The sequence below is a fragment of the Hibiscus syriacus genome, unplaced genomic scaffold (genome assembly GCF_006381635.1).
Source record: "Hibiscus syriacus cultivar Baekdansim isolate YM2019G1 unplaced genomic scaffold, ASM638163v2 tig00002793_pilon, whole genome shotgun sequence".
Lineage (NCBI taxonomy): Eukaryota > Viridiplantae > Streptophyta > Magnoliopsida > Malvales > Malvaceae > Hibiscus > Hibiscus syriacus.
The window spans coordinates 263,089-278,901 of record NW_024061944.1 but is presented as its reverse complement, the minus strand read 5'-3'; the positions used below and the strand labels follow the sequence as shown (position 1 = coordinate 278,901).

At 38.2% G+C, this 15,813-nt stretch overlaps 1 protein-coding gene across 1 annotated transcript; it reads left to right on the top strand.

The window, feature by feature from the left end:
• Window positions 1-2,411: 2,411 nt before the first annotated feature.
• Window positions 2,412-15,773, top strand: LOC120149991 (molybdopterin biosynthesis protein CNX1-like). Its single transcript, XM_039162696.1, has 13 exons — window positions 2,412-2,756; window positions 9,750-9,876; window positions 10,569-10,696; window positions 11,107-11,208; window positions 11,278-11,361; window positions 11,880-12,107; window positions 12,276-12,466; window positions 12,560-12,664; window positions 12,843-13,151; window positions 14,380-14,537; window positions 14,641-14,747; window positions 15,185-15,241; window positions 15,348-15,773. The coding sequence occupies exons 1-13, from the start codon at window positions 2,559-2,561 to the stop codon at window positions 15,570-15,572; spliced, it is 2,019 nt and encodes a 672-aa protein (XP_039018627.1). The 5' UTR covers window positions 2,412-2,558; the 3' UTR covers window positions 15,573-15,773.
• The last annotated feature ends 40 nt before the right edge of the window (window positions 15,774-15,813 follow it).

Below are 15,813 nucleotides of genomic sequence, written 5' to 3'. Positions count from 1 at the left end.
CTTTAGGCTTTTCACGTGCCGCACATCTCGAACAACTTTAATTGTTCCATCATACATCTTCAATTTGATGGTTTCCACGCTAACGATCTTTAAGGCATGATCATTGCAACTATATACAAATCCTCCTGAGACAGGTTCATAATGATAGAACCATTCTCTTCTTGAGGTCATGTGATATGTTGCTCCCGAATCAATGAGCCATATATCTGCATATCTCTTTCTACCTTCCACGGTGGTTGACGCTTCACAACATAGAACATCTCCATCATCTGAAGTGTTTGTGGTATTGCCTTGTGGATTGGAGTTTTTATTTAGCTCCAACAATCCTTCTTCAAGTGACCCTTCTTTCCACAATTGTAGCACTTTAAATTCTTCTTGCTCCTCGACTTCGATCTACCATGATTGTGACTGCTACTTTGGCCACGTTCTGTTGATCTCCCTCTCATTGTTGTCAAAGCTTCTGCTTGTTGCAAATTTACTTGTCTGTTTTCCTTGTTCTTGCGCCGATTTTCTTCTTCTAGAACAGTAGCTGTAACGTCATCGAAGACTAGACTGGTGACATTACTATTTGTCAAGTTGATGATGAGTTGATCATACGAATCAGGTAGACTTTGAAGTAGAAGTTCAGCACGTTCTTGTTCTCCTATTGTACATCTTAAGGATGTAAGCTGAGAAAAATAACGTGTTCAGTGTGTTTAAGTGCTCCGTCACTGAAGTAGATTCTGGCATCCGGAGAGTGTACAATTTCCTCTTAAGGAAAATTTTATTGTGCAACAATGTGGCCTCGTACAATTTGGTGAGATGATCCCATATCTCCTTAGCTGTCTTCTTCTCCTCGATGCTTGACAATACTTCATCTGCTAATGCTAGATGAAAGTTTGCCATAACATTCCCGTCCATTTCGATCAATTTGTTGTCATATGTGAAATCCACCGGCCTTTCACTGATAGCTGTTAGACAACCGTATTTCCTCAGGATGGCCTTCATCTTCAATTTCCACAATGAGAAATTTCTCTCATTGAATTGTTCAATATCAAATTTCGTTGCCATAACTTCTTTTACGGATAGCTCCCACTATTTCACTATCGTGAATAGTTCTCTAGAACCTTTAAAGAATGGATAATAACTTCTTACTTTCTTATGTTAGAGGATCCACCTTTTGGTGGCAACCACAAAGACAATAAGTAGATATATTACACACTCTAATCTGGCTATGATACCAATTGTTGCGGAAGACGACTATCAGATTGAGCAAAATCACAACTGATAATTTGACAAAATAAAAATGAAGATAAAGAAGACACAAATTTTACGTGGAAAACTCCTGAATAATATAGGGTAAAAACCACGGGCAACGGTAGAAGAATTTCACTATGAGAAAATAGGAATTACAACTTCTCTCAATCGACCAAGGAGAAAAACAATGATAATTCTCTCTTGATAAAAAGGAGAAAACAACTCTCAAGAAACTCTCTAAATTCTCTCTAGTATTAGAAGAAAGCTAGAATGCTTTGGGATGGTTTTGAAGCTAAATGAGCTAGGGTATTTATAGTTGAAGCTTAAGGACTAATTTGTAAATACCCTAAATTTTAGTGACTAAAAATGATTTTACCATTTTCCAAAAAATTCAACAAATGCTAGCTAATTTTCGATGCCATTAATTGTGCACTTTCGGTGCTATGTGCACCACCTAGCTTGACTTTTCAACAAAATGCACCAAAAATGATGAGGCTACTAGAATCCTTCAGAAATACCAGAAGCGGAGGAGTAGGAGAGCCTTCTTTATCACTTTCATTTCCTCTGGTATTCTACTATCTGTTATATATGGAATCGAGAACAATGATGGTGGATTTATTAAGACTATATTTATTAACATAGATGAGTTTATTACTTCCCAAAAGAATAGAGGAATTGCATAAAATCACCTGTTAAGATATTTGTTTGAATTAGTTTAGGGAAGAAAATGATTGTTTGGTTGTTATGAAAATACGAAAAAAGTGATCAGGTTATCAAGATAAGTCAACATGTATGGTCAAATAGTGTCACATAAGTCAACTAACGTACCACGTCATCATTATGTTAAGGCAGTTAAGGATGAGTGATTGATTTGTTATAAATCTATAACGTTAGTAATCAATTTGTTATTTTTAAAATTTCAATGGGAAAAAAGAAAATTTAGTCAAACATTAATGAACACCTGTGTATTTTACCCTAAATATAATTATATATGTAATTAGTGTATTTATAGAAATATAATTAAAATTCATCCTTACAAAATATAAAGAGAAATTGATGATTTGATTGCTTGAACTTGGACACAAGGCTGTAGGATTTCAACTTTATATTCGCTATCGAAGATGAAGAACGAAGATAAAATTAGATTAGCGTCACATCTTACGCACGCACCCAAACAACCCATCTCAACTCTTGTTATCCATCCAATCAGCCGCCTGTGCTTAACAGCAAAAGCGAAAATCCCAGTCCACAGGTCCTCGCTTCTTTTCTCTCTGATCGAACATTCGAACTCGAAGACTTGATATACACTGAAGACGTTGGGAATGACGGAGAGCGGCAGCGTTACCTGCGTTAGCGCCCATCAGAAGATGATACCAGTCGATGAAGCACTTCAGATTGTTCTCAGCGTTGCCCAGAAACTGCCACCTGTCACCGTCCCACTTCACCAAGCTCTCGGGAAAGTTTTGGCTCAAGATATCATTGCTCCTGACCCTTTGCCTCCTTACCCTGCGTCAATCAAGGTTCGCTCCAAAGCCCGGACTTCTTTTTCTTTTATTTTTAATTGAATCCAGTTTTGAGAAGCTTAAATGGGTGCTCTTATTATGCTTTGATCGGTGCTTTAGTGGTATAGATTGAATATGTACTTGGGTGTTGGTTAGTTTTATGGTTTGAACTTTGTAGGGCAAAAGATTGCCTTTTTGAGTTACGGGTTTCTAACTTGCGATTAGGATCTCTGATTTTCATCTTGCAATTTCGTTGCTTCATATGTATAGATAGATATTGATTGATTGAATTTTGCTTCATAATTAGATGGCTTTTTTTTTTATAGGAATCATTAAAAACCTCCCTCATAGTTGACTCTTGAAAAGTGGCAACTAATTGAGGGGGAAAAGAGTATCTCAATTTATTAATAGACCAGAATTACATAAGATACATAATACATTCTAGCCCTGAATAGCATAAGATATACATAACACTCTAACCCTCGATAATAAAACAGGACATTAATACAAATAGCGTTGGGAAACAAAGACCCCTTAGCCTAACCCATCCTCAGCTAGGTCATCAGACACAACAGAAAGCCTGCAACACTCAACCGATCCCCTGCTTAACTAACCTGTCGGCCTCCATATTGCAACTCCTAGGAACCCATCTAAGAACGACGCCCTTAGCAGTAACAAGAACTCCAATTTCCTCCACCAAATCACTGAAGAAAGTAGGAGCAGGTTGTAGCTTTAAAATCCATTCCACTGCACATTTGCTATCACTTTCCAAAATAAGTCTACCCTTGTTAGCCCAATTGGAAGAAAAGAAAAAAACCAATCCATTCTTAATAGCTTTCAGTTCAGTCACTATAGGGAGACCCGGCCCTACTGCAGAAGAAAAATTAGTTAAAGAGAAACTAAAGGAGTCTCTCAAAACACCACCAATACCACCCTGCATCCCATCTCCAGTCACTGCCCCATCAACATTAAGTTTGAACATATCCGATGGTGGAGTCCAACCAATAACCTTCTTAGTAATCGTACTATGGAGGAGTTTATCAGCCCGCGTAGGATCCCCTATTAGAAGGTCGGTCTGAATCCGAACCCCAGGGTATTTAGCTAAGAACCATTTCGCCAATCTAAATTTAGTGATAAAGAACAGAACATTAGAGTCACACTTGCCGTTTTCAAAAACAATCAAATTTCTTGCCTTCCAAATAGACCAGAAGATGACAGCCGGAATAAACCTCCAAATAAGTGAATTATGACATAGGTTCGACCACGAGCACAGAATAGCAGAAGGGTCTTGAGGCAACATCGAAGAGATATTCCATAACCTTAGGAATTTGCTCTACAAATCCGAGGCAACAGTGCACGATAGGAATAGGTGTGCAATAGACTCATCCTGAGAAAGACATAATGGACACAAAACATCCGAAATCTGAATCCCTCTTTTCTTCAATTCCACTCTAACTGCTAATTTTTGATGACAGATCTGCCATAGAAAAGTTTTTACTCTAGGAGGTGCCAATCCATCCCAAACCCACTTCTTCCACTCATAACTCTCTTCCGACCTACCTTGTAACGACTGTCTACAGGATTTGACCGAAAACATGTCATCCCCCTTTCCTAACCATCCCATGAAGTCATCCACAGATCGTTCCAGCGAAATTTTGTCGATCAATGACATTAAAGCAATCCACTGGTCCAATTCCCAATCACACAAATTTCTTCTAAGTTGAATGTTCCAAACCCAGACATCATCTTCATACTCCCCAAACTCAGAAACCATCCCCCATTTATTCGTCGACAAAGCAAATATTCTGGGGAAATGGTTTTTTAAAGGCAGATTAGTAATCCAAACATCACTCCAAAAAGCAATCGACCGACCATTTCCCAAATTCATCTTTGAATTCTGTCTCAAACAATCACCAATCTGATCATTCTTAGCATAGTTACTGAGGATACCTCTCCATATCCAAGAGTCTAAAGGTGAAGCCGCATTTGAAATTGAAAGAGACATACTGCTAACGTTGTTTTTGCAACAAATCATATTCTTCCACACACTATATTTTTCATTAGCAAATTTCCAAACCCATTTCCCAAGTAGGACCCTATTAATCAACCTTAAGTCAAGAATTCCCAGACCACCCTCTTCGATTGGTTTACTAACCGATTTCCAATTCACCCAGTGAATTCGTTTTTTATCAAGATCTTCACCCCAAAGGAAGTTAGCCATCAACGAGTTCAACTTCTGAGTCACTTTTAGAGGGATCTTGAAAATAGATAGAAAAAAGATTGGCAAGGATGATAATACAGATTTAACCAAAACAAGTCTGCCCGCCAGCGACAGCGATTTAGCTTTCCACCTAGCTAATCTCTTATTAAAATTCTGGACAACCGGTTCCCACATACCCTCTGAATTTTTCCTAGTTCCAATCGGTAAACCAAGATAAGACATTGGAAAAGACCCCACTCCACAGCTCGCTTTCATAGCCCAATCTTTAACTCTGTCAGCTTCCATATTAACCCCAAATAATGAACACTTAGACAAGTTTAAGTGTAACCCAGACATAACACCGAAAACCCTCAATACTCTCCTAATATTTAGAATTTGCATTGGAGTATCTCTGCAAAAAAAAGATTAAATCATCTGCAAACTGTAGGTGTGACAACTGAAAGGAATTACCAACCCTTCCAATACTAAACCCTTGAAACAGACCTATATTAACAGCCTTAATCAACATAAGATTTAATAATTCCCCCACTAAATTGAACAGGAGAGGGGATAGACTGCACCCTTGTCTTAGCCCTTTGCTAATATTGAATTCCTCAGTAGGTGAACCATTAACTAACACCGAAATAGAGGCAGAAGAAACACAACATTTAATCCATGAGATCCATTTTTCCCCAAAACCCATAACCTTCAAAATTCTGAATAAGATAGGCCACTCAACTGAATCATAGGCCCTACGGAAATCAGCTTTAAAGACAACTCCTTTTCTCCCTAGTTTTCTCCAATATTCAATGCCTTCATTTGCCAAAAGAGCACAATCTAGCAATTGTCTACCCGGAATAAATGCGAACTGTGAAGGGCTTACTAAACCATTAATAACAGAGACAAGTCTTTTGGAGAGTACTTTAGAAATGATCTTATAAAGACTGCCAACAAGACTAATAGGTATGAAATCCTCAATTCCTTGAGGATTCACCTTCTTGGGAATTAAAGTAATAAAGGAATGATTCACTCATTTTTCCCATTTTTTCCCTCTGTGAAAATCTTGAACAAACTGCATGATCTGGTCCTTTGATATAGTCCAGAATTTTTTTAAAAAACCCATTGTAAACCCATCTGGACCAGGTGCCTTAGCACTGTCCGACTTAAAGACAGCATCCCACACTTCCTGTTCAGAAAAATCAGCCTCTAACCCAGTCTTTTGTTCCTCTGTCAATTTTGCGAAATTCAGATTACATTCATCCACCTCCATAGAAGTTTTCTCATTGTAATTGACTTTAAAAAAATCAAAGATAGCTGATCTAATCAGAGTAGGATCAGAGATATCTATCCCATCCACTTTCAAAGACGAAATAACATTCATTCTATTCCTATTAAGAGCACATATGTGATAGAATCTGGTATTTCTATCCCCTTCCTTAATCCATTTAAGACCTGATTTTTGGAACCAAATACTCTCCTCCTTCCTATGCAAACTCCACAAATCATTCCTCTAAGATAATAGTTGACCCCATTCTTGTGCAGAAATTCCCCTACCCTGAGACTTTAATTCCAAGTCATTTATCCTGTTTTTCCAGCTCTGATATATGTTTTGAAATTCCCATATTGTTACTATTTGGCCACATTTTAATCGCTTTCTTTGTTCCCTGAAGAATACTCAGCATACCCCTTCGGGCATTCTCCCTTTTTAGATCATGCACAGCATTTTGAACCACCCCATTAAACCCATCCTCCTCTAGTAAGTAGTTAAAAAAACCGGAAAGGTTTGGGGCCCCAATTTTTGAGATCTTCTTCAAGTAGTATAGGATTATGATCAGATAAAGATTTTGGCAACACTTTCTGGATAACTTTTGGAAATACCTGAAAAAACGCACCACTTAATAGAAAACGATCTAATCTAATCCACGTGGGAGCTTCTCTATTATTGCACCAAGTAAATCTCCCTCCAACTAAAGGTAGATCCATAAGGTTTAAATTTAGGACAAAGTTGGAGAATAACTCCACTGAATGCCAATTCTGAGCAACTCCAATCTTCTCCTCGGGATCAAGATAAGCGTTGAAATCCCCTCCTAGGCATACAGGCAAATCAAGCTGTTGTATAAAACACATCAGCTCTCTTAAAAATTCCTCTTTATCAGCCTCAACCGACGGTCCATACACATTAATAACAACACAATCAAAGTTGAGATTCTTAACCTTTCCTGATAACGCAATGAATCTATTGTGTTTAAAATCCCTGCTTACTTCAAACATATTTTCATTCCACAAACATATTAAACCCCCTGCAGAACCAGTAGCCGGGTGAAAACTAAAACCTTTCAAGAAGTTACCCCCTAACTTCCTCAACAATCCCTTTTGGCATTTATTCAACTTAGTTTCCTGAAGAAACATAATCATCGGTTTGATTTTTGAAACTAATCTTGCAACTGCTCTTGATTTTTCCTTTCTACCAAGCCCCCTAACGTTCCATGAAATCAATTTGATTTGTGACATAATTAACAATAGCACCAAACCTTTACCATCCTGTAAAAATCAGTCAAGAGCTTCTAAGAGGCCCTTTTAGCTCCATCTTCAAGATCTCCTCTTCCAAAACATGATTACCCCCTTTGAAAGAGATTCCCAACATATCACACACATCCCTAGTAGCAGTAGCTTCCAATCTTGCTTCGACAGATTTGTGCGGGGACACAGAATTATCACTGTTTTGATCCATATTTTCCCTGTCCAGACCTCTATCTAGTCTTTCATAAATTCGATCATGGAAACAAAATGAAACTTCACCCTCCGAACAAGAACTACCAGACCAAGTTGGAGCAATCCTTAACATCTTGTTCTTCAGAAAACCTCTTTTTAAACCATAAGAAATGGACTCCTTGTTGATACTCCGCCCCAGATTACCAGCCAATAGCATTGGAATTTCAACCCTTTCCACCTCTGTTCCTTCTGCACTACCAACTTCCTTCTCCCGAATTAATCTTTCCTCTACCATATCCTCATTTGTAAACTTAGCCTGTAGACTGACGTTAATTCCACCAACAAGCAAATTTGAGTTGGATTCAGACGAAGCTATATCCTGATCCTGCCTATTTGATTCGTCCATCACCTTTTTTTGTGAGTCTCCTAGTTCCTCCACCTGAGATTCTATAAGTCTACCACAGCCCAGTCGATTTAAAATGACAATTGGCCCAGCAGTTGATAGTCTAATGGGCTCACTCAAGTCCTGTGATTGGGCTTTATCACTTTCATTGGAAAAATTACACCTAATCCCAATACCCTGATAATTCCCTCTCAAATTCAAATCCTCTGCTGGACAGTCTGACATCTTTAGTCCACTATGTTGACCTTCTCCCTCCTGCCACATTAAATTCTGACCCCCTTTGCCGCCTGATACAGCTGTACTCACATCCCCTACTAACCATCTGTCAACACTGTCCCTAGTATCCACAGCTGGCAAGTCTGGTCTACCAACCCCATCAGAGCACCTGTCTTCTTCCTCCTCTGAAACTTCATCATCTCTGAACATATCCTCGCCGGCCACCGTTGAGTTTCCTACTGAGAAACTTTCCTGTTTTATATAGACCAACCCCACATTAATTTTGACCTTGAAAGATCTCCCATACGAGCCCACAATAACAGACTCCTGTACATCAAAGGGACTGCCCACCCTCAGCAAGGCCCTTGCCACCGCCATGTTGTCTCTTTGCACTGTCGAATCGTTGATACAGACTAGCTTCCCCCACCTTGAGACAAGTTTCTCCATAAAAGAGACATTCCAGCATAATAAGGGGATTCCAACTAACTCAACTGAACAAAACGCCATCGGTACCCAATCATCATTCACAAGAGAATCAATCCAATCAAACCAGAAGGATAATTCCTCTAATCTGCTCGACCACGCCTCTTTAAAATCTTCCACCGAATCAAAGGTTAATATGCAAGAGTTCCACGCATAACCCCACTTAGCTCCCTTAACCTTGATCCCATCGCTTGCCAATCCCTTCAACACTAACTCCAAATCAAAGTGTGGTTTGATAATCCCAGTCAATGATCTCTTCACCCAATCCCATTCATCTGAGGGAATATGCATCTCCCAAAGATTTCTCATTACAACATCTTTACAAGGGTGACCCACCCTAATCTTTTCCTCCACCGGACCTTTCCTCATCCCATCAGATGAGACTAAAGCATCCTTATATGACCTTTCATCCCTCAAACGACTGAAAGACTGAGATCCAACTCTACTCCTCCAGTTCGCTCCCTCACTCAACTTATCTTCATCTTTTCTGGACTTTCTTCCAACTACTTGCATGTGCTTCTGCCTCCGATATTTAGCTACACATACCGAAACTTTCTTCCTATCAATCCAAATACCATTAACATTCTCAATCGCCTTCTTCATTTCATCCTCCTTCGCAAACTGAACGAACGCAAACGTATGATCTCTATAATTTGGCTTGTTAGACCTATTCGGGATGTAAACTCTCATAGCACTACCCTGTTGACTAAAAATATCCTTTAATGTTCTCCAAGTGACTCTCTTGCTAAGATTATCTACAAACACCGTCCAATCCTCGCCGGAGGACGGACCTCCTAAGACGCAATTTGGTTTTTCATTTGGATGTAGTTTGTAACTTCCTTGACCGGGCATTAGGAACAGTTGATGAGGTTTCATTTCTGTTCTAAAACATTTTCCCTTTCTTTAAGAAGGAAGAAAACAAGCTGTTATATATCTCATAGTTGGGAAGATTTTTAAGTGTATTATCTTAATAACTGAGACGTCTGTTGCATCGCAGGATGGTTATGCAGTGATTGCGTCGGATGGCCCCGGTGAGTATCCTGTAATAACTGAATCAAGAGCCGGAAATGATGGGGTTGGTGTCACAGTGACTCCTGGAACCGTTGCATATGTGACAACTGGAGGTTACTCTTCTTGTTCTTGTTATTATGTTGACATGAACAGGTCCTGTTATCTTCTGTTTTCTGGACAATTGGCATTCCATTTGCAATAATTTAGGCACATTTTCTTATGGAGCCTTCAATCACTCTTATTAAAGTTATGTATTAATCTGTGAAATGCTATCTGAATATATTTTTTTTTTGCTTTGGAGGTGTGTTTAGCCAATATGATAACTTTGTGACGTGGAAGGTAGCAGTTGAAAGTAATTGTCTTTAAAATTGAAAACAAATCCGGATCTGCAAAGAGAGCCAAAATCGCTGATGACATGCTTATAGGTTTCTTGTGGGTAGCCTATATTTTTCCATTCATATTTAAGTAATATTCATTTCTGGGCGGGAAATATTATTTTAAAAGAGATAATCTGACTAAACACAATGTTGCTTCTTGAATGGCCAACCAAGTATTGCTGTCTTTTGCTAAATGGTCATGCTCTTAAAAACATGTTCTTAAGTGTGATCATACATGTCCAAAATTTAGATTGACAATAGTTTAAAAAGGGGGCCTCTTCTTCTACTTTAGGGCATTGCATGGTGACATTGAGCTTCAAATATGTTTAAATCATGCTTTTAAGACTTAACCAGCTTCAGCATATTATTTAACACTTCATTTTTCCCCTCAAAGTTTTCTCCATTTTGCATTTTTTTTTGCCCCTCAGGACCAATACCTGATGGTGCTGATGCAGTTGTCCAAGTTGAAGATACCGAACAAGTTAAAGCTCCTTCTGAAACAAAGTGTGTAAGGATATTGGTGAAAACCAGCGAAGGCGTTGATATTCGTCCAGTGGTATGATATCATTAACTCCATCTCTTCGCCTGCTTTCCACTTCTCTTCACTGCCTCATCCTTCCTTTTCCTTTTTCTGCTCCAAACCATCCTCGTCTCTATGATAATTTTTTTCTGTCTTGTTACTTCCTCAAAGCCCTTTTAAAACTTAATGGTCTATGGCTTGTTGGAGAATAGGAATTAAGTTAAACTTTCCTGGCTTCTCACTTTCTGTATAAGTTGATCTGACTTTGTTTATCCATGGTGAAAATAGAAAAATAAAGAACAAACAGAACAATATGAACTTGACTGTTTTGTCTATTGTATAGTTTGTATCATTTTTCTTTGTAATGAATGTACATTATCTGAAATAACTTCATATTTCCATGCTTTCTGTTATTTCAAAAGTTCAAGCTAGCATCTGTTTTGCAGGGATGTGACATTCAGAAAGATGCAGTAGTTTTGAAATCTGGAGAAAAAATAGGTGCTTCAGAAGTGGGGCTACTTGCTACAGTTGGTGTTACGATGGTGAAGGTACTATATTGCCTGCTGTTTTGGCTTTAATGAATTTGCATGATCTCCAGGGTATGGCTGATTTTGCAGGTGCAGCCTACACCAACAATTGCTGTTCTATCCACTGGAGATGAACTTGTAGAGCCAACAACTGGATCCCTAAGTCGTGGCCAGGTAGCACTGGACCATCTGAGTTCAATTTTCAAATTGTAGATTATTCAGTTTCCTACAACTGATTTGCGCAAGGTTAAATTCTCTAGTTAGGCCTGAAGGTTATTCCCCAAGCACCTCCCTTTCCCCAGAAGGGAAAAGAAAGAAGAATTTGAAAGGATTTATTATATAAAATTTACTCTTGGTGCAAAAAGTTGAAGAGTTTGAGGATAATGAAACATTGCAACCATGGTGATCGTGAGATCACTGCGCATGGGATGCTAGCAATGCAACTTAGAAATAAGTTTCTGAGGACTGATCTGCAGTTATCTTAGCAATGGTCTTATTCAATAAAAATGACATATATTTACAGAATCTAGGAGATATAATGATCATTCTGTCTTTGTTGCCTAAATCTCTTCATGTTACACCTTTTCTTTGTGGATTTCCCCATGGCTCCATCCTATATTTTGATGGATGAGCTCCTTTGTTTTGTGAATTTCCATTGAGATGTCATTTAGGATGCCTGGTGTCTTTTGCAGATAAGGGATTCCAACCGTGCAATGTTATTGGCAGCTGCAGCACAGCAACAGTGCACAGTGCTTGACCTTGGTATTGTTGGAGATGACAAAGAAGAACTTGATAGGGTCTTGGATAGTGCATTTGCTTCAGGGATTAATATTCTTCTGACTTCCGGGGGTGTTTCAATGGGAGATAAAGATTTTGTGAAGCCTTTGCTTGAAAAGAAGGGGACAATGCACTTCAGCAAGGTTGTTTTCCATGTTGATTTCTTTGTGAGAAAATTACTTAGTATAATCTGGGGAAAAAATTCAGTTGTGTTCCCAATTGCATCTTGGTGCTTTAGATTTTATATTTTATCCTGAGCATCATTGAGTAGACATCTATGTTAACTTTGTTTGGATTGGATTCCTTGGCAGGTTTGCATGAAACCAGGGAAACCCTTAACATTTGCAGAGATAAATTTAAATCAGGCAGAGAATGCACCAGTGAACAAAGTTCTTGCATTTGGTTTACCAGGAAATCCAGTTAGTTGTCTAGTTTGTTTCCATCTATTTGTGGTCCCTACCATACGCCTCCTAGCAGGATGGACCAATCCACATCTTTTGAGGTCGCTTAAACTTCCCGTATATTGTTCTCTTTCTGTTGCTGTTCGTCCATTGATTTAAAGATTGCATAACACTTCCTTGTGTTTGTTGTATAGGGTGCAGGCTCGACTTCAACAACCGTTTAAGTCAGATCCAATTCGACCAGAATTTTATCGTGCCATTATCAGATGGGAGGTTAATGATGGATCAGGGAATCCAGGGTAAACTTTAGGGTTATAGTTTTCTTGACATATCTTTTCACTTCTTTGATTTGTTTTTTGTTGGATCCTTCTTGTACCTAATTTACTCTATAAGCGTGTCATGGTTTTTGGTATGTTCTTCTACTTCGAACACTATTCTAATTGCGTGAATAGGAAATTTGTTTCTTTTGGGTTTTAGATTTGTTGCTGAGAGCACCGGCCGCCAAATGAGTAGTCGGCTTCTGAGTATGAAGTCAGCTAATGCTTTGCTTGAGTTGCCAGCAACAGGGACAATTATTCCTGCTGGAAGTTCTGTCTCAGCCATTGTAATTTCTGATTTAAGTGATACTGCATTGAGCAAGGCTACATTGTCATCAGATTCAAGTACTACAATACATAAAAACATTCCAAATAAAATAACGGCAGATGGATCTCAGGATGCCCCGTACAAGGTAGCTGTTCTTACAGTGAGTGACACTGTTGCATTAGGTGCTGGGCCTGATCGAAGGTATGTTGTTGCATATTGCTTCTTCAGATATTGAATCATTTCCTGGGTTAAGTTCCTTACGATTTTTCAAAGGCTACAATAATTGACATAGAAAACTGAGTTATGATAATTTTGCTTAATTTTATTTAGGATATTTGATGATCGATCTATTGGTAGTTGGAATTTGTTGTTTGCTTAAGTCCCATCTATTTCGAGTCTAAATGTGGTTGGTCCATGACTGCTTTCATTTGGGATTTGTGAAATATTATTCCATATTTTATGTACTATGAGATTCATGTCACTTCTATCCACAACTCATCCATTGATTCTTCAACATCTAATCCTTCTCACCCTGCAATCCCTGAATACTGGAGTGAGACTACATTTTTTTTATAAAAAAAAGGGCATCCCGATACATCATTTTGTTCTAGTTTTTCAGAATGGTCACTTTATGGATGCTAAAGGAATAAAGCAGAGTTGATATTTCCAGTTCATTCTAGTTGGATATGAAATGGGTGAAAGCTTTGCTACAATATACAGCCAATTGTTTGTCTGGTGTTGATCATGTGTCCACTTGGCTATGTTTATCTTTTGACTTATCTTTTCTAACAATGTCCTTTGAAAAGGAATGGTTTCATTGGGCTCCCAGTTTAAATGCATCTAGATACACTTTTGAATAATTGTTTCATGAGGGTCACATATTTGATGCTAAAACAAATGAGCAAAGTTGATATTGTCCCATGAAAAAGTGAGATACGGGAATACTGAATACTTTGCTACAACATTTGGAAACAGCAATGGTATGTTATGCATGAAGGTGTATTTTGCATTTTAAGTCTTAGTTTTCTAGGTTCTTTATTATTTTTATCTTTTCCTTTTTATCATTTTCTTGGATATATTTCATAAAATTGATCTTATGCTAATCAATGTCTTAGCATTTTTCGCCCCTCCCGAAAATGTTTTATCTTTTTATCTCAGACCTGAAACCTTCTTGAAGATGCATTGATGACAAATTGCCTGCATTGGCAACCTAATGAATATATGATTAACTGATGCTTAACAATTGTTCCGGGTTACTTAGTTGAAGTTAATCGATAGTTGCTCCCACTGCCAACTTCCATCCTTTTATGCTTTATCACAATCTGATTTCTGAATAGTTCATTTTTTTAATATATCCTAGAAGGTTTTTTTTCCTTGTCCCGCATCCTTCATATTTGGGTGCGTCTAATGAATGATTATGAAATTGCAGTGGGCCGAGGGCAGTATCCGTTGTAAATTCCTCATCAGAAAAGTTAGGAGGAGCAAAGGTAGTTGCTACAGGTGTGGTTTCAGATGATGTGGGAAAGATAAAGGAAGTTTTGCAGAGATGGAGTGACACTGATAAAATGGATCTTATCCTTACACTTGGTGAGTTCTTCTATCCTTGCCGGCCTCCTTTTCGTGCTTGGATAGAGATTTCCTTTTTTGTTCTATTTATTTCCATTCCTTAAAATTATGTTGTGTCATTAAGGTGGCACTGGCTTCACTCCAAGAGATGTGACACCTGAAGCAACCAAAGCGTTGATTGAAAAAGAAACACCCGGTCTTTTGTATGTCATGATGCAAGAGAGTTTAAAGGTACAGAACTAAATTGTGCCATAAATTATCTGTAGAACTCTAAATTTTCCTCCCCCGAGGCCTAGCTTGGCTTAAGGTGCTACAATCTATGTCAATTCAATCAAATATGAAAAGCTTAATATGCATACCGTACATCTTTATTTTCTCTTTGATGTGTCATGGGATAATGCAGATTGTCATTTCAATTATCTTCTTCTTGTTAAATCTTCTTTGGTTTCCAGAGTATGTGTTTGAATAAATTAATCTTATTCAGGAAATGGTTGATTTCATCAAATTTTCATATCAAAGAAGCATATTACTATTATATTCTACAGACATACATACATTACATAGGATGTCACAACATTTTGTGTACTCTTACTAGGTCATCTGTAAACCAACCTCTTTTATAGTTATGATTATGAAACATGTCTAACCGATTTTCTTAACGGAAATAGGTAACTCCGTTTGCTATGCTCTCACGTTCAGCAGCGGGAATAAGAGGGTCAACATTGGTAAGAATTATGTTATAATTGTTATTTGTTCCTAATGCTCTCATTATATCAAGATCATGAACATGTTCTATTATGATACATGTTTCTAATACTGTCATGTATCCAGATCATCAACATGCCTGGTAATCCAAATGCGGTCGCGGAATGCATGGATGCATTGTTGCCTGCCCTTAAGCATGCATTAAAGCAGATAAAGGGTGACAAAAGGGAGAAACATCCTCGGCATGCCCCTCATGAAAAAGCTGCACCAGTAGATGCTTGGGAACGCAGTCATAAGTTGGCCTCCTCTGGTAGTGCCAAACCCACTTGTTCTTGTTCCTGTTCCCATTAATTTACTTGAAAAAGAAAAAAGGGGTGTTTGGGGGGGGGGGGGAAGAGGATAAGAAAGCAATATACACCTTTTGCGATATTTGAGAGAGAAAACTTCATCTCTGAAATACGAATATGTGAATAGAGATGTTGTCAAAACTTGAGAACTTGAAAAAGCAATCGGATTATCATGTATAGATGATGAAGGATACACTACCAATAACTTGAAAACTGAATATATCCATGTTGGATTGTAACATATG

What these genes read in the sequence shown, in the direction of transcription:
- LOC120149991 (XM_039162696.1), top strand. Translation starts at nt 2,559, where the DNA reads ATGACGGAGAGCGGCAGCGTTACCTGCGTTAGCGCCCATCAGAAGATG. An exon ending in TTGGTGTTACGATGGTGAAG is followed by an intron (nt 11,209 to 11,277) that starts GTACTATATTGC and finishes CTGATTTTGCAG; the next exon opens with GTGCAGCCTACACCAACAAT. An exon ending in TGATGCAAGAGAGTTTAAAG is followed by an intron (nt 14,748 to 15,184) that starts GTACAGAACTAA and finishes TAACGGAAATAG; the next exon opens with GTAACTCCGTTTGCTATGCT.